Genomic DNA, 22,322 nt, shown 5'->3' on the forward strand with positions numbered 1-22,322 from the left:
TTGTTTTGTTTTGGTTTTTTTTTTTGGTACCGGGGATTGAACTCGGGGCCTTGTGCTTACAAGGCAGGTGCTGGAACCACTAAGCTAAATCCCTGGCCCTACACCTGATATACTAATAGTCATTGATGGTTACATTTATTTACTGCCTTTGTACCTATTCATAAGTATACTTTTTAAAAGGATGACTTCACCTTTTAATATACTCAAACATGACAAACTCCCTCCCTACAAAAAATAAAGGTACATATAACACTTTAAGAGTTTCCTGATTTAAAGGTTTTATTTTGTTTTATATTTTGGTTCAAATTTTGTGATTTTTTAGGGGTTTTTTTTGGTACCTGGGATTGAACTCAGGACTGCAAGACAGGACCTGTGAGGCAGGCAGCGGCGCCACTGAGCTAAATCCCTGGCCCTTTAGTTTTTTAATTTAAAGATTTTTAAGAAGCCTTTGTATTCTGATTTTGAAGTTCAAATGATGTGTAATGCCATTTTTAAAGGTCATATGCTATGCATTTAAAAAATTTGCTCTAGGTCAATAATATACCATTTTGTTTTCAACACAATTATTAATATTCTGTTTTTTGAAAAATGGAAACTGTCTGATTTCAAAAATATACAGAAGATTTTATTTAGCCAGAGAAAATTTTTACAAATGAGTTTTCAACCTCTAGAGAGAGGGGCTTCAGGGGAGGAACTGACATCACCATGGACTTGTGGTGTGAATGAACATGCGGTCCTATTTGTCAGCTGATGTCTCAAGACTAAAAATAACTTTCTGGATTACAAAAAGATAGTCCAGTTAAAGTTCCAGTATCCTTTTCACAACCAACAGTGAAATAAAGTTCAGTAACCCAACTGGCAAAGTATGCAATTTTATGCAATGAACTACATAAGAATAGTTCAAATTTGTTTGTGGCAAAACCAGAAAAGTGATACTGTATTTCAGAGTCTTATAAGCTCACGCTCATCAGTGTGACCTTGATAACTTGGCGTATGTTATCTATAACTCAGCACAGATGGTCAAAGAGACAGTAGTTATGTTGCCTACCTATGGGTTTCAGTGAGTGACTCACTAAACTGATTTTACTTTCATTTTGCAGCAGCAAAGAGTTTGTTGAAGAAACCAGATGGAGTAAAGGTAAGTTAAGTGAGTGTTCTTAAACCATATCTGACTTTCAAATGCTGCATAATTGTAAAATGTTAAATTCAAGCCCCATATCTTTGCACCTTGTATTTTTATAATTCTTTATAAAAGATGCAGGTTGAAATGTGAAATAATTCATCACACAAAGATGAATAATATATACGAGTATACTAAGAAAAGCTGTACCTTTTCAATTTGATTATATATTAAATAACCTTGAAAAATTAATATTTATATATGGAATTCCACTATAAACTGGATGTCTAAATCCTCACTGCTTTACTACAGTTTTGAACTGTCATGGTGATCTGAAAAATCCATGAAAACCAAGTCCTTTCCCAAAAATTATGATGTGTACTTGCAGGCCACCAAAGTGCCTTATAGTCTGGGAAAAAACCTCAGTGGGTCTGAGAAATCCAACATAAGATGACAAAACTCTGCTTGGGCAGCTTTTGTAGAGGTCTAAATTGTTCTGTATGTTTCTATTGTAAGATTTAAAAACAGATTTGAATTGCATCCTCTGAAAAAAATATTAGAAAAATTTCCAAGAAAAATAGGATATTTTGATTTAATTTTTTTATATTTCTAATCAAAATAATATAACTGTATTTGTTTCAAGAGAGTTTACTTGTGATGGAATATAACCATGTATGTGCATAATAATATCTATTCTCTTTTTAAAGTATCATAAAAATGTCTTATTTTTTAATCCTATTATTTCTCTTCCAATAGCAGATGCATGCATTCCTTATCAACACTTCAGCATTCTGGGAATTAATAGTTTAACATTTGAACTTGACTCAAAGTCAAGTGGTCAGTTCATTCTGAAAATATAGCATAGAAAATCATTTGTCACCCCTTATGTTCATATCCCATCATTTCTCTACCACCTGTCTATGTGTGATTTGGGAATTTCCAGAGCCATGGTGACCATGCATTTGTGATCCTATCAGGAAGGCATTTCTGTATACCACTTCCTTCCTCAACCTGTAATCATATCTTCCTTCTGCTTATTTTTGGACTTTGGATTTCAATAATGACAGTTAATATTTGCCTTTTTCTCAATGTTACATTGGTAGAAATGTGGTATTTTAAATTTTCCATGTTTTTTTCTGTACCATTCAGTGATAGAGAACTCAGAGTTTTTGATGGAGATGTTGATTTTTACTATTACCCTTACAGAGAAAGAAATATTTTCAGAACTTTTTTCTTTTAGCAAACTTATCTCTCCTCTTCAAAAGCAAAATTATTCTGTACTCCGTGCTTTAAATTCAACTGGTCATTTTTTTTTCTTTTCCTTTCTCTTTGACTGGTCAATTCAGAAAAGGAAGTCCAGTTCGAGTGTTCAGATGATGGTGAGGATCTCTCTCTGCAAAATTTCTTCTCAAAAATTCACACATAGAAATAAAACATTCATATTTACCTAAGTTAGTGTAAATGAGAGAGTAGACTTATTACAGGATAGTAATCATAACCTGTCAAAATGGAGTAGTCCACTTTCACATTATATTGATTTTCTCTGAAATTGAATTTTTTAAACATGGAAGAAGTTAACTCTTCATCCATATCCTGTTAATGAGTTTGACCTTCCATATGGCCAAAGTCCAGTTTCTTCTTTGAAAATAAAGAGAACATGACATGATTAATGAATGCTTACTGATAACTGATAACACTGTAGGGTTTTTAAGTGATGATCATGATTGCTAAAATAGGAGCTCAGACTATAATACATTCACTACAAAGTTTACAAATAATGTGAAAATGATCTTATTGTAGACCTATCCTAAAAGAAAAGAAATATGTTTTAACCTCAGCCCTTAATAAATTCAGTACCCAAGAAATAGGGATACCTCACCTATGCCTCATAAAAATAATTCAGTGTATCATTTAAATATCTGATTCAATTCAGATCTTAGGGAAAAATATTATGTGTCCATATGTAAAAAAAAAATTACATTCACTTGTATGTTTAAAAAAGAACAGCATGGTTGAACATAGGCTGATATTTGACTCTTTGAAAAGAAGATCTAGTTTTTTACTTAGAATTTTTTCTATTATCTATAATTAATTGATATTAGAAATACCTCTAACATATTTCCCATAGTAAAAACAAAGAAACTAAAGATCATTAAGCTAATTTAACTCATGCCTGTTATACCTGACACTAAAGAATTGTTTACTTGGACAGAATGGCCTTCATTTGAGAGAGATGGTGGTATGGATACCCTGTGAAGAATCTATGTGTGAATGTGGGAGAGAGGACATGTGTGTGCTTGTGCATATAAGTATGTGTGCATAGGTATGCATATGAGACCTTTTCACTAAAATAAAGCAGTGTTTAGCAAGCACATCTTAGGCAAAAAAATCAATCTTATCTTGAAACAGAATAAACATATGAGAAAATTTCTGTCATTTGAATTCACTAATATAAATTAAATATAGCATTTTAAATACATGTGACACTTTCATCATAAGTGCCCCTGATCATTTAATGAGAAGCCAGCTATGGTTTTCCAAGCACACTTCCTGAATAGTTATTTGTTTGTATCCCTCCCCTTTTCTCATGTGTCCTACACTGACCTAAATACATTTCGATCTCTCTTTAATAGACACTATTACCTCTTTTCTATATCTCTTTTTTAACTCTTGTACAAATTTCGTGTTAAGTTCTTTGCACTTTAAGAAAAAATTTTCTAAAAATACCTGCAAACTATAGATTGATAGTGTAATATGTAATGAATTTTGCAAAGAAGGAAAATTTAAGTTTCCTGCATGCCACACAGCAATGTTATAGCTTGTTTGAATAATGCTGATCCCAGTAACCACAAAAATGTGAATGAATAGAAAAGAAAAACACTACATGCCTAAATTAACTTCTGCTACCTCTTCTTCTCAGTCCTAATTCCAATATAACCTATAGCCATAAAGTACAAAGTTTCTGGAAAGCCCAAACAACTGTATAATCATCTCTTTTATGCTGTATGTGTTTCTCTTTAATTCTTTAAGTACATTTATACATTCATTAAAATTGTGGGGTATATTCCTTTAGAAAATAATGTATAATGAAAATACCTTGATAATATAAGAAAATGAATATAGTTTATATTTCTCTTTGATAACTATAATGTAATATGTTGTGCATGAGTTTAAGAGAATGTTGATTCTTACTTTTTAGTCTTTGATTCTTGAGAGCCCAAACTCAATTATAGTTTCAAGTCACTACTTTTCTGTGTGCCATTATAAAATTTACTGCCCTTTGAGTTTCTGTCAAAACATTGCTTCCACAGTAGCAAAGGGAACTTCTTGATTGTTAAAGCCAATTGTGTAAATGTGAGGAAATGATATTACCAAATATATTCTTCGATTATAACATAACACTTCGACAGAAAATGAAGTGTTCTCTCAAACAGTTTTGAACAATTTTATATTCAACATATAGTAAAGACTTTTATTTTCCCACTAATAATTGATATATTTTTAGAGGAGACCCAGATTTACCACTTTGAGAAAAATATTTTGACACCTGCATTTTGTCTCAAGATGTAAATTTTTAATTGGAGTGTCTAGTAAACAAAGTCATGGTGGCTCTCCAGAGAAAGATGATTTGTGTGTGACTTCAGGCTCAATAATAAAATGATAATTTAAAAAAGGAATATATTTATAGCAGTGAAGCTTGGAGACAGAATCCAACTTGAAGAGCATGAAAATGGTTATACTCATTTTATTCTCTGAAACTCTATTTGAGCTTCATGGAAGCAGCATTTTGTCTGCTTCCTAAGGTGGCACAGCCAAAGCAGCCATGTCTGTTTTATCATTGCACCATCATAGACAAGGTTCAGGGCTGTGTGTGACCTTCAGAGGCTGGAAGTGGCACCCTTGCTGTCTGTCATCACCCTGTCCTTCCCGTTCATCTTCAGGGCTCTTTATTTTCATGGCTGTATCTCTATGTAGACATGCTACATATGGAGACATTGGCTACCAAGGGGTTTAAGGTGTTTCTTTCTATTTTCTGCATACCCACAGATAAACAACAAAGCCAACGTGGTAACCAGCCCCAAAGAAAATATTCCTACCCCGGCGCTGGTATACCTGGACTCTTTGTAACCCTTCTTAAGTTCTTTACTGTTTTTCTTTTGTTGTTTCTTTCATTTGCTTTTACTGTATATCTATCTATCTATCTATCTATCTATATAAACTATTTTCTTGGGGTTTTTTGCTGTTAAGATATGAAAAAAAGTTCATTTCTTTTTTTTTCTTTTCGTTAAGATGGCTGTCAAGTAGTGTGTTTCTAACATAAGATTATCTCATTTCATTGTTGAGCGTTGTTCTGGTCTCTGTAACTGAGATTGTTGCATGCTGCCTTAGAAATACAGTAGAATGTGCTTTGGTCGCTCTTAGCTCTTCTGATGACGCTAGCTTTTGTGCACACAATGGTTTCTTCTTCCCATGCCACAAACGTTGGCATTGAGTAGAGCTAACAGGATTATTGCTAGACCACATAAACCTAGACCTTATTCAAAGTTCCTGTTTTCTAACTGAAAGACAACATGGCTTTGTAAGATCTCACTGAGATAAAGAGGCATTGGGTAATTTAAAGCTTTTTTGTTGTTGTTGTGTTTTGAATTAAACTGTCACTTTCACATTAATCCAAAGAATAAAAAGTGCATAGATTAGAATTACCAGTGGAAACTAGTTTTGTTCATTTCACTCAAATTCACACAATTCACTAAATCAGTTTGACACCTTGAAATGGTGTTATGTTCAAATTCAAAATTTGACTACTGTCACTTGCTCTGAGTTCCATAATATTTTCCACAAACTGTTCCATATTTTAATTTATGATTTTCATAAATGTTTCTGAATTTCTCCTTTCCCTGTACTATTATTTTAAATAAATAGAAAATGTTGGGGGATTATTTCCCTTGGATTAACCAGTAGGCTCAATTTAAAAACATTTAAAGGAAGGATACTTCAAGATAGCAGGTTATCAGGGCTGGGGAGTATCTCAGTGATTATATACTGGGCAGCTTTTTCTTACAGGCACAAAATACCTGACACCCACAACTTAAAGGAAGAGAGGTTTATTTGGCTCACAATTTCAGAGGTTTCAGTCCATAGTCAACTGGCTTCAAGGTACAAGTATCATAGCAGAGAATTGTGGCAGAGAAAAACTGTTCAACTCTTGGTGGCCAGAAGCAGAGGGATAGGAAGGGTCAGGGGACAAGAATACACCATTCCAGGTCATGCCCACAGTGATGCATCTCTTCCAGGCAAGCTCCACTTGTAACATACTCATTTATGGATTCATCAATGGATTAATCCACTCATGAGCAGCACCCCTATGATCCAATCACCTTCCAAAAACCCTACCTCTGAACACATGAGAATGTGGGGGGACATTTTAGATCTAAACCATAGCAGTGGTTGAATAATTGCCCGCCAGGTGCAGATTCCTGGGTTTGTCCCCACAGCCACAAAAAATAAAAACAGTGTTGATCCCAGCTTAGTCAGGGAAGGAAGAAGAGAAGCAATAGATATAGTCAGTGTGTGCTGTAAACCATTGTGGTAGGAAAGTGCCTGTATTGGGAGAGGACTCTCTGTAGTTGGCAGTAACTCCCAGTTGCCAGGACATTGTGCAATGAAAGTGCCAAGCCGGGAATTGATGTATGAACATTGAGTCTTTTTTTCTATCAGTTATTTGAATATTATTTTCCAGTTGACAATATTGTTTTGATTTTCTGATAGAAAGCAACAGGAAAAATAATATTTTCATCATGGAAAAACTTGACTTAATCAATTATTCTATATATAAAATCCATAAAGTAAGAAAATTTTAGAAATGAATTAAAGCAGGATTTAGTAGCAACATGTTTCTGATTATAGTGGTTGTATGATTAGTTATAGAACCTTGTAAATGAACCATTTAATAAATATTCCTTAGAATTTCTCATGAACTTTTGGAGTAAATTCTTTAGTATAGACATTTTTTAAATGTCCAGCATTTCTAGATTTTTCCAAGAATATTCAGCTATGTGTTAAGTATAATGGCACCATAATCAATTCTCAGAGCAACACAGCTAAAAAATATCTCCTAGAGAATTGAAAATCTTGTCAAAGATTATCTCCAGTGTCCTTGTCTAGTTTTCTATGTGACAGACATTAATAGGCCACTCATTAAAGAAGAAAGGCAAGCACTGTCTGGCATAGGATGTGGTGAAACAGTGAGTGCCTCTTTAGGTCTCCCAGCTTCAAAGCCTTGTCTGTATCCCGATCAGGAATAAGGTCTTTTGCATGCTGCTTCTGGGTAGGGAGGTGCCCTACCTCATGGGCCCACCAGGGAGAGCTTTCATCAGAGATCTTGTCAGCTGCAGCATCTGGCAGCAGCTAACATGGCTTTAGCTCTTGTCACTCTTTCGTTTTGTCAGTTGATTCACTCTGCTCTATCCCTCCAACTAGTAAGAATGTATTTACCAATGCAAACTGTTTCTTTCTCTATTTTGTTCTCACTCAGGAGCCCCAAACTACTGTAATCCACAACCCTGATGGAAACAAGGTATTCAGAAAGAATCAACATCATCTGGCTTTCACAAGATTACACATCTCATCAAATAATCAAAATTGGTTCATTATCTAAAACTAGAAAAGAAAATCTGGACCTTTTTTCTACTGTACTTTCTTTTCGGCCTAATTGGTCTAAAACCATGCACAGACTTCTTTCAATTAAAAATAAATGACAGCCTAAAAGAGAAATGAATAATACCTTAGTCAATAAAAAGTAAAAGTCAGTTTAAACATTTACAAAGTCTTTATGTCAAGATGACTGTGTATCTTAAGCAATTTCATCTGGTCTTTTCTTTTTCCCATGTCTCCTTCTGCATTGTACTGTGGATCTATATACTGCTTGAAATCTTAGAATTTCTTGCTGTCATTCCATTGTCTTCAGAACTATCAACTTACATTCATAGGTTTTTGTTTATATTTAATTTTTTTTTAGTTTTATTCTATTTTGTTGCCATAGTGGGGTTTTTTTGTGTTGTTGTTGTTGTTGAGTTCTTTGTTGTGGACCATGTTGTTGTTTGACATAAATTTAAAGAGAATCAGTTTCCCTTTTTGTGAAATATGTTTGTCATTGTTGAGTTGTATGCATTTCAGTAACAGATTTTCTAACTACTTATGCTGAATGAAGACTAATATGTTCTACCCATCGTAAATTATTTGTATAGCTTGTTAACTAAATAACAGCACTTGCATACATGTCTGTAGGATGGAAGGAGACATTTTATGAATGTATTCCATGTTTCCAGTTCATTACTTTTTATACATTATTTATTTCTAAGGAAAGGCAAAATACATCATCCAACTTTTCTCAAATATTTAGTATAGTTATGGGTCTTCTCCTTACTTGTATCAACGATGTTGAAGGCTTAGAAAACATTTCCTCTCTATTTTAATGGTTAGCTGATCAATATTAAAATCATTAAAGTAAAAAAATGGGAAATGTTGTGTTTTTAAGATGAGATATATTCAATAGTCATAACACTGGAAATATTCTATATCCCTAAAAGACTTGATAGTCAGTAGCATCACATATGAGAATAATTTTTTAATAGGATTAGCAAATGAAAGACCAAGCACAACAGTGGAGTGAACCCTTCCATAGTTCTAGCTATACCATTTGTAAGAGATGCATGGTATTTCTTGCTTACATGAATTAGTTTATTTTTACAGTGCATGGGTTTACCTTCATTTTGAATTTAAATCTGAACACTACATCACATTGAGAAATGCATGAAGACGTTTCTTTGGCTATGTAGGAGAACTCTGGATCCATGTTTATTACTTTGGTTTAAAGATTGTATATGATACTTATATAAATTTATCACTTTTTAAAATATTTAATCTATAAAAGGACACAGACTAGTATTTGAATCACTTTCCAAAATCTGTTTTTCATCACTGTTCATGTAGCTGTTAATTGGAGGTTTGTTTCCAATTATTTTCAGCCCTAGCCTTTAATCATTCCAATTAGAATATTGTGTCTTTCTTATGAATAGTGAAAAATTTCTTTGCCAAAAAATATCTTAGTACATTTTAATGGAAATATTTATCAAATCATTTTAAGAATATATTTAATATGGACAATTACAGTGTACTTTTCAGTGTGCTTACTAATCTTCAACTTCATTTGTAGTTTTACAAAGAAAGCTTTTCGTTATGGGAGACAGTCTCTTATCAATAACAGACAGTTTCTAGTTGAGAAAAGATTGGAAAAATCTAATTGTCCCTGAAAAGTAAATTATTTATTGTAATCCCATTGTGTTGATCATAAATATGAAAAAAATTCTTCTTATAGCTATTTTCAGCCTTTCTAAGCTTAATTCTTTAGCTACTTCATTAAATGATACAATGAATGCTTTCTTCTATTTACAAAGGAGTAAGGTGGATAGATAGACTGAAAGTTCAGCGTTTGACAATAGTGCCTGACACAGAAGGTGCTATTTACTTATTGATAAATTGGAAATAAAAATTGTTCTATTTAAGATTCAAATTCATGTGAATAATGTACTCAATTTTTCATTTAAAAAACACAAAAAGCACACCTTTTGAGGCACTGTAACACAAAGACACCTTTATACAGTTCGGAAAATAAATTGCGTATTTCTGCCACTTCTACAACTCACCTGGACTTATACTGCTTTGGATATTAGGCAACCAGAGTACTCCCTTTTTGAAATGTTTACAGCATTTGACATTTTATTCTGTTAAAAACCACTTAGTGTATTTTTCCATTTGCATGTCAACATATGCACACAGCCTGCTCAAGAATTTTGCATGATATGTAAATCACTAGCCAATTTTTTAAGAAGCCAAGCTATTCACTGTCTGTAACTTAAAAATGTGTTTTCTTCTCAACAGGAGTCAACAGAGAGTTCAAATACAACAATTGAGGATGAAGATATAAAAGGTATGATTGAATCAGAGATGAAAAATCCTAACTCACAATCCATATATACCAGGAAAAAAACCCAAAATACACACTTTGGGCATGTCGTGAAACATGTTTAGAAAATAATTTATATTCAAGGATATAGTATGAAAATAACATTTTTTAAACTTTTGATGGTCTCAAGTGGGGATCAATGGAATTTTGTATTTGGTAGCCTTTTTATCCTTTCTTCCTGTGATTTCCAAATGCATTCTTAACCACCATTCATTTTGGTTGTCAAAGTGTTTTTAGCTACTGACATTTCAATTGCTCTGTACAAACAGACCAAACACATATTTGCAGTTGCCTTACTTCCTTTTGGCCACATTGCAGTTTTATTTCATTTTTATAATTCAGTGTATGTAACTACAGCATCTACAGGCCTGTGTCTTGAAGCTATTCTGAAAAAATATGATAACAATAAACAGATTTAAAGTAGAAATCTTAAAAGATTATAAAGAAAATTGAAAGATGGATCTATCATTTAATTAGGCCTTATCTGGAAAGATTATTTACCTAATGGTATCATCCAGCTCTAATTCTCTAGGTGGTATTAGGAAAACATACTCTTTGAAAGCTGTGTTCATGTTATAGTCAAGAACTAGGAATCTAGGGCCAGGGATTTAGCTCAGTGGCGCTGTGCCTGCCTCACAAGCACAAGGTCCTGAGTTCAATCCCTGGTACTGGAAAAAAAATAAAGAACTAGGAAACTCTTGCCTCAAGGAGGCATAGGGACAGTTTAAGAAATAAAACTGGCTGTAGACCACAAATTGCTAGTCATCTCTGCTGACTTTTTCCCTTCTGGTTGAATAGAACAGCTGATGAGATTAAAGTATGCTCTATTTATATTAGTAGCATACTGAACTGACTGCTAGAGGTAGCCAGACATTGTTTTTTACAGAGCAAAGGTGGATAGCTGTGTGGAGGATTTTATTTAGTAGATCTGTTCATCTCACTTCTACCCATGAGCTAAAATTTGAACTGAAGTAATGGTATTAATCACTGATGCTAGTTACATTAGATAAGGAGATTATTTTAACCACATAAACAGATGCGCTATTTAGCTCTCACAGTGATTCAGGAAGAACCATCTTTATAAGCGTTTTGGATCTGTTACCTCTTTCAACTAAGCAAATATTTCCTATGATTGTTTTTATATTCTTCCTTGATGAAGGTTTTATTATCTAGTGGAGAAAGTAAATCTTTATATAACTAAATAAGATTAGGAGAATACTAACATCTTGCTACATTCAGCTCATTCACTACGGGATATCATTATTCCTTAGTGATTATGACCAGGGTTGTAATTATTTATTTATTACATAAATAGTGTTAAAAAGAGACCCTCACTGTGTGTGGTGATGCATGCCTATAATTTCAGTTACTCTGGAGGTTGAAGGAGGAGGATTGAAAATTTGACTCCAGCCTGGGAAACTTAGTGGAATCCTGTCTCAAAATAAAATAAAAAGGCTGGGGATATAGCTAGGCGTTCCCTGTATTCAATCCCTGTGCAACAAAAAAAGGGAAAAAAAGTTCCTCTGGGATGTCACGAGGGAAGCAGTGTTTGTCTCTATAATTGTGCTGAGTGTACGTACACTAAGTATTTAGGGAAAGTTAACATAATGATGAGAGAAAAAAAAAAGTCCAGATATATTGAGCCCAAGGTATTTTGACTTATTTATCTAAACCTAATAAGTAAATTAAATTTCTGCTTAATTTTACTAGTGTGTTTATGGCCACAGAGGCATAGATATAGCATCTTAGGCCTCGTTTTGTTGTCTGTAAGACTCATGCATATAGGGTTTGTTAGCTAATACTGAATCATGTCAGAAATTTGTAAGACTAAATGATGCTTTGAAAAATCCCCCAGCCCATCATTCTATCAGGAAGATGGTATGTGAAATGATGATGAATGTTTTTAATGTATTTATTGTCCAAGTAATAAGCTTGTACAGGAGTCTCTCCATTTATCAACCCACAATCCTCAAGAAAGACGCTGTTTATTTATGTATTTTTGCTACCAGGGATCAAACTCGGGACCTGGAGCTTGCAAGGCAGGCGCTGGAACCGCTGAGCTAAATCCCCGGCCCCAAGAAAGACTTTAAAATAGTTCTGCATTTGAAAGATGATGCTCTCTTCCTTTGCCTTAGAATTTGTCACCGCTCTGGGGAGCTTAGTAGAAAATGTGCTTATTGTCCAGCTCTGTTAGAACAGAAATTTACATACATTAACATCTAAGAGCTCACAAAGACTGTCAGTCATATAACCCAACTTCTTCTGTATAACGCCATGTCATATCCACAAAAGTACATCTCTTCCTTCCACACATATACTCTCTGGCCTTGTCCTTTTCATATACAGCTTTGGTATTGCTGTGAAACACCGCACTTTTAAACAGCTCTTTCAGGCATGTTTCAGTAGCTCCCCTGTGTGCTGACACAGCTCTGCCTGTACCTGCTGCTTTCTCCTGTGGAGGGTGTCTAACACCAGCATCTAGAACCTTGTCTCATGGTGGCACATGATCTCATGAATACCATATCATAGGCTTCCCATGCTAATCCCCAATCTCGAAGAACTCCTCCGCAGTGACACCTTCTGTGTTCTCCCCACTGGGGTGTGAGGGAATGGGTGGGGCTTAACACACACAGTGACCTAGTCAGAGGAAGAAATGAGGTAGACCAGCAGTACAGTTCCTTCTCCTTGCCTCTCTGGGGGAGAAGGAAGACACAGACAGGACAGGCCTCCTGTTCTTAAAGAAAGAAGCAGAAGTAGGACATACATAAAGGGTGCTTCACAATCAGGAGAATCAGGGATGCTCTAGAAAGCCACGATTTGGAGGAGCCTCATTTTCCTTTACACTGCTTATTACTCTACATTCAGAATGGCCTAGAGTTCTCTGAGGCCCCAGTCTGGGTTACTTTTGAACCATGTCTAGGCTCTCAGATGCTTCATCCATTTGGCAAATACTTACGGAAGGCCTACTGTTTGCTTGAGCTCCACCTATTATTTTTTGTGTCATAGTCAAGAGGTTGCAAAGACTCAGAATCAAAACATTTTTATGTAAGCTTTCCATGGATCATTTTTATTATAATTTAGGCCCATTTCTCTTATTTAATTCAATAAATATCAAGAAAACTTAGTAGAAAAGTGTGACTCAAAATAAATGCATTTTTATCTAAAAATCCTTTTATTTTTTTTCTTAAAATCTTTAGTATTAAATTATAACATTTTCCTTCTTGAGCTTACAGCCACTCTGAAGAAGTTACCTTTACAAACCTTATTTTTAAAAAGCTTTTAGATTTTATTATTCTCTTTCTCCAAAGGCAATGAATATGTTGAATTCTTAGTGTTGACCTTTTATGCAGCTTCCTAATTCTATCATATAATCAAAAATGAAATACTGTTTTGGATGCTGCATCCATAAACTGTGGCAATAACACCCCATTATGCACTTGAAAAAGAAAACGTTTGCCTACAACAACAAGCTTATGTTATCAGAATTTAAATTTGTAGGCCAAAATTGCTGAAAGCAGTACTTCCAATTTAATACAGTCCTTTCCATTGATTTGTTGTGTTAACCTCTCATTACTGGCTGACAGTTCCAACAGTGTTGCACCCTGTGGGTGTGGCCTAAAGCCAGTGAGCCTTAGGAGTGGTCCTTTCTGCATAGTATCCTTTCAAAGACTATCCTTTCATTTGTGGCTATAGCCACAGTTTACAGGGCCTGTCGCTGTATACCACAATGCCTCTCCAGCTCTTAGCCCACCAGCACCATTGCCCAGGGTCACCTCCTCCTTCCTGATGAGTGTTCTCCTGTCTGTTCGTGCCACACACTGCTCTTTCCCAGCATGCCAGAGTTAGGCAACAGCTGTTGAAGTTGGGCTCCTGTATGCCTCTGTCATCTCTGTCACTCATTCTGCTTTCAGCATGTCACTTCAGCTCATTGCTTAGAACTGCTTGGATCGCCTGCTGCAGTTCATTCGTCTTATAGGTATAGGCCATGGAGCCCTATGTTACAAAGAGAACTATAGCTGTGAGACTGACTTGTGGGGAGCTACATCCTTTTTAACCCCTTTTTTCTTTTCCAGATTAATAGGTGATAGTAATGAAGCTGCCTAGAACATTTGCAGAAGGCCCAGTTAAGGACAAAAATGTTGGCACCTTTATCACTTGCATGGGTCTGGTATTTGATGGCATCAGAATGTTAGGTTCTGAGCTAAGGTGCACAGTCTCTTGAAGAATGAGTTTTTTGTGTCTTGGAAATCTGTACATTAGTGACCAGAGTGAGAACTACTGGGATTCAGCTATCCTTGAGTTCTCTGAAGGAGTTCCTGGGGCAGGTAGTAAAATGACTCCTGTCTTCTTTCGATTCTCATGCAGTGTGTTGCTTGGGCTTGTCTTCAATGCTTTTCCCACCCCCAGAGGCTATGCAAATCAAGAAACTCCTGGATATTTTAATTAAGAACTTTTGATAATTATGATATTGTTAGACTAAAAATGTCTTAGAGGAAATGTAGTCTAATATAAAATAACTTTTTTCAGGTATCTTATACAAACTTTGACATTAAAACGGTATTTTAAAGAAAACCTTTGTCTACATGTGTCTACATGTTGGTCTTGTAACTGTTACATCTGTATTAGTAACTAACAGAACTAATGCATAATTTATTCTACTCTACCACCAGTCCACAATAGTTGCATTTCTCTCTACTTTTCATTTTTCACCTTTCTTCTATTTTGCCTCCATACTCTGTTTTTCTCTTATCCTTTGTCTTCTGTGAGGTTCGTATCAACCTTTGAGCTTGTGTAGCTCTGCTGACAAAATGCAGAGTCAAAACTGTTGTCATCCCAGGTAAAACAAGGTCCAAAATAAAAACAAAAACAAAAAACTAACAAATAAATGCATTCAACCACTTATTAACATTAGGAAAATAGGCTCACCCTATATTTTAATCAACTTTCCAGCTCAGAAGTTCTTATGAGTAGCTTATTTTTGCAAATTTTCAAAATTCTGTGATGAGTTTTAGAAATAAGTGAAAATTTATGAAATATTGAAATTTGTGAAATATTGCATAAATTCTAAAAGCAAGTGTAGTCAACCCTCCGGATCCACACGTCTCACATCCACAGATTCAATCAGCTGCAGATCAAAACTATTCAGAAAAAATAAAAACCTCATCTGTATTGAACATAAACAGATATTTTTCTTGTCATTATTCCCTAAACAATAACTGTTCAGCCATTTACATAGCCTTTATGTTTACCTCTTATTAGGTGTTATAAGTTATAGAGAGGTGATTTAAAGTATACAGGAGAGTATGTGCAGATTATATGCAAAAGCCATGTCATTTTATATAAGGGACTTAAGCATGCATAAATTTTTATCTCCAGGAGTCCTAGAAATAGTTTCCCCCAGATACCAAGCAACAAGCATAAAATTCCTTTCATCAGTTTCTAAACCTTATCAATTTCTAAGTTTTGGGTCATTTTAATAACTCAAAATTTTTAAATTCTGACATTTATTATTCTTAGATCTTACCTTATGTGGGAGTTAGAAATATAAAAAATAGGGGTCAGGGATTTAGCTCAGTGCTTCCAGTGCCTGCCTGGCAAGTGCAAGGTCCAGAGTTCGATCCCCAGTACCAAAAAAAGAAAAGCAAAAGAAAGAAATATAAAAAATAATCTGACTCACCATTTCATAGCTGGCAAAGATATACCTGACATTATAATAGAGTTGCACAGATATCAAGTGTAAAAGTTTCCTTTTTTGTTCATGTATCTAATTTTTCATTATGTAAAAAATATGACCCTACTTATTTATTATTTGTTTATTCATTTGTGAGGTAACATCTTGTTATGTATTCCAGGATAGCCTTGAACCATGCCTGGCTTTTTTTTTATGGTCTAATTTAATAAGCTAAATTTAAAGTTATATGTAAGTTTTTAAATATTTATTAGTATGCCTTTTTTATCTTTTTAGATTATAATTCTATCCCCTTTTTTTGTTATTACCTATGTAAAATAGCCTGTAATCCCAGCACTCTGGGAGGTAGAAGCAGAAGGATTATAAATTTAAAGTCAATCTGGGCAGCTTTATCACTTACTGAGATCATGTCTCAAAGTTTTAAAAAGGAGATGAGGATATAGCTCAATGTAAAGGCCCTGAATTCAATTGTCAAGACCTTAAAAAAAAAAAAAAAGAAAACTCAAGTAAAATATAAAATATCAACAGTGACCTGATTGAATCTACACTCTACTTCTAGTTCCATCTTTTATCTAATCAACTCTGACCAAGTGGCTTAGGTTTCCTCATAGCAGCATAATTTAGATATTAAATCAGTAATATAAGCTTGTAAGCTTTTTCCTACCCCACTTTTACACAATACTATTAATAGGCTGTTATGATGTCCCTTGTATTTTTTAGAATATATGCAATAATATACTACCTAACAATAAGAGATGTTAATAATATAAGCTATTCAAAATAATTACAGAAAGACACTTAATTCAAGGTTGAGAAAAAAGAATAAATTCCTGTGGTTTTAGGAAATGTGGTAATATTCAAAATGTTATCAATAGTACAAATAGACTATAAAATCTTTAAACACATTCCAATTAGAATGATTATGGGGTCATATTTCATGTTTTTAAAGTATCTATAAAATTACTATAAAAATATCCAAAATTACTATTTGACCTCATTCACTTCTATACAGAAATTAAACTCTAATTACTGGTCTTATTAACTTTGAATTTTATTAAATATTATAACAAAGTAATTACATGAATGAAATACTGTCTCCTTTACTGAGTGTTTGTATTGTTTCCTACTAATAAATATATCTCAAAATTCTATGAAATTATATGTCAATATTATGATTCTTCTTGTAAGTCAATGAAATAGCTCTGATTTTTTTTCTGCCATGAATTTCTGTTATAATTTCTTTTATGTGTTCAGGACAAATTAGCTAAAGTAGTCAAATAAATTAAACTTAGTCCTGTGTGATTTAAACATTCTATTACATTGCAGATTATTTCATTTCAGATCAGTATGCTAAATAGAGAAGTAAGGTAGTAGGAGGGAGACGCAGAGAGGGCATTATTAAATGAAGAAGTTTAATGAAAGAGACTTGTAAAAATACACTTTATTTTTTGCATCTGGAATAATGTATGTTCATTATTATTAGTGAAACTAGTATTTTGTACTATTTTGTGGGCACCTTCAATGTACGATATGCTAGGTAGACACTGGCTGCTTTTCTTGCTCTCAAGAATAAAGTCTTTAAAAAATATACCATGCAAAAGGCAAGGGTTGAGTTTCTAATAGTTTAGGCTAATCCTGAATGAATTGTGGGTACTGTATTCTAGTTTAAGTAAACAGAGAATGGATCACAATCAGTATTACTTAACTAAAATGCAAGAATTGTGTACAGTCCTGGAGATGAACTTCATCAAGGAAGTTTTCCTAAACATTTCCAAGTTTTGGAACATTACATAGCCAGACAATTTAACAATATTGGCATTCGAGGAGTAGAAAACTGAAGATGTTAAGACCATTTTAACACTGTGTCTAAAAGGAGTCTTACGGTCAAGATCCGGTTGACCTTTGTTGCAGGTTGTTTGTTTTTTGAAGGGGTGTTTGTTTGTTTGTTTTCAACTGGGCTTTCACACTGTGCTACATTCCCATCCCTTTTTTTAGTTTGAGACAGTCTTGCTAAATTCCTCAGGCTGGGCTCTAATTTGCAGTCTTCCTGCCTTGGCTTCCCACAGTGCTAGGATAACCAGTGTATAGTACTATGCCCTGCTGTCTTGGTTTTGTTTTAGGATTCATGAGTCTAGATCATATTTGTAGGTTAATCATAAAGGACAAATAGGAATGAAGAAATTTACTGCTCATTTTTTCAATTATTCAGCCATTGTTCCAAATAAATATATATTAAAAAACATTGAGTGCAGAGACATATTTTGTTTTTACTTAAATATTATATCTTTTAAGTAACAACTCAAACCCTTCTCTTATTGAAACGAATTCATTCATTCATTCATTCATTCAAAGACATCATCTTGCAGTGTAGTACAAGTTGGCCTGGAGATATATAACCCAGGCTGGCTTTGAACCTGCAATCTGTCTGTCTCAGCCTGTTGAGGGCTAGGATTATAGGTATGCACCACCATACCAGGCTCAAAATTGATGATTTTAGCTCTAGGTATCTCTTCAGGTGTTTTGAAAAGTTGATTCGCTTTTGGCTGTATTTTAGTTATCACTGTTGAGTGTAAAAGAAAAGTAGGTAGACTGAATGCTTTCCCCAAATGTAAAATACAAATATAAAAGGAGCTGTCTATGCAAAAGCATTTAAACAATGTGATGTCCCCTTCAGAGCCTGAGATTACCAGCTGAATGTTTCTTCCAAGGGACACAGATCATTATAACAGAAGCTAACAGACTAAATGTGAAAGATGTTTTATTTGTTTTTTAAATGATTCTATACAGGGTCATTTGTTTCTTTATTAACATCATTCCATGTGGTTATTTTCAATGTGCCTAGCAATACACAGACAGCAAATGTTAAGAGAATTTTGGATTTTAGAGAAAGTCAAGATAATGGACAAAATCTCATTGCCATATGGCTATCATTTTAAATGGACAAGAAAGAAATTCTGCTCCATGGTTTCATTTTTATTGAAGGCCAACTAGGAAATGTTTTCAATTGGGAAACAAAAAAAACATCTTGGAGTACTATCTGTTCTACAAAGAGAATTTTACTCTGCACACACCCTACTTACCTCAGAATTATGGTATTCTAATTTGATACTGTGTCATATTACTCAAAGTTAAGTTGAACAAAAAGGTAAGATATTTCTAAAAAAATAGAGAAATATTTCTGAAAAAGTTAATGGTCTACACAGAAAAGGTAGCTTGGCGCTGGGTGTGGAAACACACATCTGTACTCGCAGTACTCAGGAGGCTGAGGCAGCAGGATTGTGGGTTTGAGGCCAGCCTGTGTTATACAGAAAGACCATGTTCAAGAGAAAGAGACAAAGACAGAGAGAAGAGAAAGAGGAAGGGGATAGAAAAAAAGAAACGATAAGGAAAGATAGTTTACTTCCAAGAGTCTATTGTGATATTTTAGAGGTTTTTTGCCAGTACAGAAACAGTGTGAGTGTATAAGATAACATATTTAAATTTCTCTTCAAGAAATAGAAGCACTTTATCCATAACCATTACTAAAGAGGAGACCCTTAAGAACTTATTGGTGCTATTTAAGTATATGAAATTAATAACAATGAAATATGGTGTTTACCTGTTGCTAAGGATAAAATAAACAAAAAAATTGTTTGGGATAAGTGTGCAAATGTCAATACCTGAGTTGAATTCCTCAGAATCTGTGCTAGAATTTCTTACCATGAGCAGTGTGCTGAATCACCGGAAACTTCTCTGCTAGGGTTTTATAAACTAAACCTCCTTTTTTGGCAATAACGTGGTAATATCTGCCTGTGCAAGGTCAGTGATAATCTTCGGCATCCCAGGCATCGTCCTCCTGGGAACTTCCAAGTCAAAGTTATTTTCTGTGTGTACAGTATTAAGTCATAAAATAATTTGAATGATATCTGTGATGACTGCTTATCTCTTGAAGTCAACAAATAAAAGAAAAACAATGTATGCACACTCATAAATATATATGTCCTATAAGTTACATTTTCTAGTAATTTGATAATTTATGGTAATTTACATTTATCATACATATTAGAATAAATGAGACTAAGTAATATGGGGGTTTTTTTGTTTGTTTTTTTTAATTCTTTTATTGGTACGTTGTAGGTATACAAGACAATTACATTTCTCATTGGGAATTGTACCTTTATATAATGCATCTTGGTTCTTATTTTTTCGCCATTCCTAGCCCTCCCTTCACGCCCTCCACCCTTCCCTATTTACAAAGACTTTATTTCCATTTTTTCCATTTCTCATCATTTTTTCCTTTCCCTTCTTTCCTTTCCCCTGTGCCTCCCACTACCCCTACCCCTTTGGACCTTCTATTCCTATTTTACATTATCGATTATTCATTCTAATAATTGGTACATTTTAGGTATACAATATAATGACATTCATCATTGGAAATTTGCACCTTTACATAGTCTCTCTTGGTTCTTGTTTTTCACCCTTGCCCAGCCCTCCCTTCAACCCCTCCAGCCCTCCCTATTTACAAAAATTTTGTTCCTATTTTTCCATTTTCTCATATTAATCCCATTTCCTTCTATCCTTTCCCCTAGCCCTCCCACTTCCTTCCCCTTTGCCCCTTTTCTTCCTATTTCACATGACCTGTTATACATTTAGTCCTTATTTACACTTTCAGTTTCTGAAACCAGAGAAACTATTCGGTATTTACACATGTGTGTCCTATTTATTTCACCTAAGAGTATTGCCTCAATGTGCATCCACTTAGCTATAAATGTCTCTAATTTCTCATTTTTTATGGCTGAGTAGTACTCCATTTTATTAAAAAACCACATTTTCTTGATCCAGTCACCAGTTGATGGGCATTTGGGCTCTTTCCAAGTTTTAGCTATTACAAACTACGCTGCTGTGAACATGGGTGCACATATATCACTGTGGTATGATTCTTTTATTTCTTTGGGGAAGATCCCCAGCAGTGGAATAGCGGGGTCAAATGGGACTTCCAGTCCTAGTTCTTTGAGGTATCTCCATACTGATTTCCACAGTGCTTGCACCAGTCTACACTCCCACCAGCAGTGGAGCAGGGATCCACTTTCCCCACAGCCCCGCCAGCATTTCTTATTGGTTGATTTCATGATAGCAGCCATTCTTTCTGGAGTGAAGTGGAATCTCAGCGTTGTTTTCATTTGCATCTCTCGAATGACCAGTGATGTTGAACATTTTTTCATGTATTTATTTGCTATTTCTACTTCTTTGTCTGAGAAATGTCTGTTCATTTCAGATGCCCATTTTCAGATTGGATCTTTAAATTTGGGAGGTCTGATCTTTTTAAGTTCTTTATAGATTCGAGATAATAGACCTTTGTCTGAGGAAGAGCAGGTGAAGATTTTTTCCCACATTGTGGGTTGTCTCTTCACACTGCTGGTGGTTTCTCTTGCTGTGCAGAAGCTTTTTAATAAGAAGAGATCCCATTGGTTGATTGTTTGTGCTAGTTCACGGGCAACTGAGGTTTTGTTCATAAAATCTTTTCCTACACCGATGTCTTCAAGAGTTCTACCTAACCTCTGTTCCAACTGGTTCAGAGTTTCTATTTTAATATTTAGATCTTTAATCCATTTTGATTTTAGTTTAGTGCATGGTGAGAGATACAGGTCTAGTTTTAATCTTTGGCAAGTTGAAGCCCAATTTTTCCAGCACCATTTATTAAAGAGGCTGTCTTTCCTCCAGTGAGGGTGTTCGGCTCCTTTGTCAAAGATGAGATGGCTGAGTGTGTCTGGCATTGTTTCTGTATCTTCTAATCTGTTCCACTGGTCCTCAAGCCTGTTTCTTTGCCAGTACCATGCAGTTTTTATCACAGTAGCTTTGTAGTAGAGTTGCAGGTTGGGGATTGTGATACCCCCTGCCATGTCTCTGTTACCTAGAATCGCTTTGGCTATTCTGAGTCTCTTCTTGTTCCTAATGAATTTTTGGATTGTTTTTCTTTAGGTCTATGAAGTATGCTGCTGGGATCTCAATTGGAATTGCATTCAATCTATATAGCAGTTTTGGAAGTATGGCCATTTTCACTATATTATTCCTTCCTACCCAGGAGCAGGGGATGTCTGTCCATTTTCTGATATCATCTTCAGTCTCTTTTCAGAGTGCCATAGTTTTCAGAGACGAGGTCTTTGATTTCTTTCATTAGGATGATTCCTAGGTATTTCAGTTTTTTGGATGCTATTGTGAAAGGAATTATTTGTGCTATTTTTCTCTCAGTGAGTCTGTCCTTCGTGTAGAGGAAAGCTATTGATTTCTGTGTGTTGACCTTGTAACCAGCTACTTGACTGAATTTGGTTATTAAGTCTAGAAGACTTTTGGTGGAGTTCTTGGGGTCTTCTATATAGAGTATCATGTCATCTGCAAATAATGACAATTTGACTTCTTCATTTCTTATCTTTATTCCTTTTATTTCTTTCTCTTTTCTAATTGCCATGGCGAATGTTTCCAGTACTATATTAAACAAGAGTGGTGATAGT

The 22,322-nt window shown here is 34.6% G+C and overlaps 1 protein-coding gene across 39 annotated transcripts in view; it reads left to right on the plus strand.

The window, feature by feature from the left end:
• LOC101711305 (calcium/calmodulin-dependent protein kinase type II subunit delta) overlaps positions 1-22,322 on the plus strand; it is a 342,306-nt gene that overhangs the window by 306,115 nt on the left and 13,869 nt on the right. For 7 of the 39 annotated variants that reach the window (XM_087199289.1, XM_087199257.1, XM_087199276.1 and 4 more), the window contains 5 exons: positions 1,101-1,138; positions 2,467-2,499; positions 5,168-5,227; positions 7,656-7,697; positions 10,061-10,109. In XM_087199289.1, coding sequence (XP_087055415.1) covers positions 1,101-1,138; positions 2,467-2,499; positions 5,168-5,227; positions 7,656-7,697; positions 10,061-10,109 — 222 coding nt within the window. The remainder of the gene's footprint in view (positions 1-1,100; positions 1,139-2,466; positions 2,500-5,167; positions 5,228-7,655; positions 7,698-10,060; positions 10,110-22,322) is intronic. The other 32 variants (XM_087199263.1, XM_087199265.1, XM_087199264.1 and 29 more) reach the window with 11 other exon arrangements.

Source organism: Heterocephalus glaber, unplaced genomic scaffold (assembly GCF_053883595.1).
Source record: "Heterocephalus glaber isolate CG9 unplaced genomic scaffold, H.glaber_assembly_v1.0 deba00001690, whole genome shotgun sequence".
Taxonomy (NCBI): Eukaryota; Metazoa; Chordata; class Mammalia; order Rodentia; family Bathyergidae; genus Heterocephalus; species Heterocephalus glaber.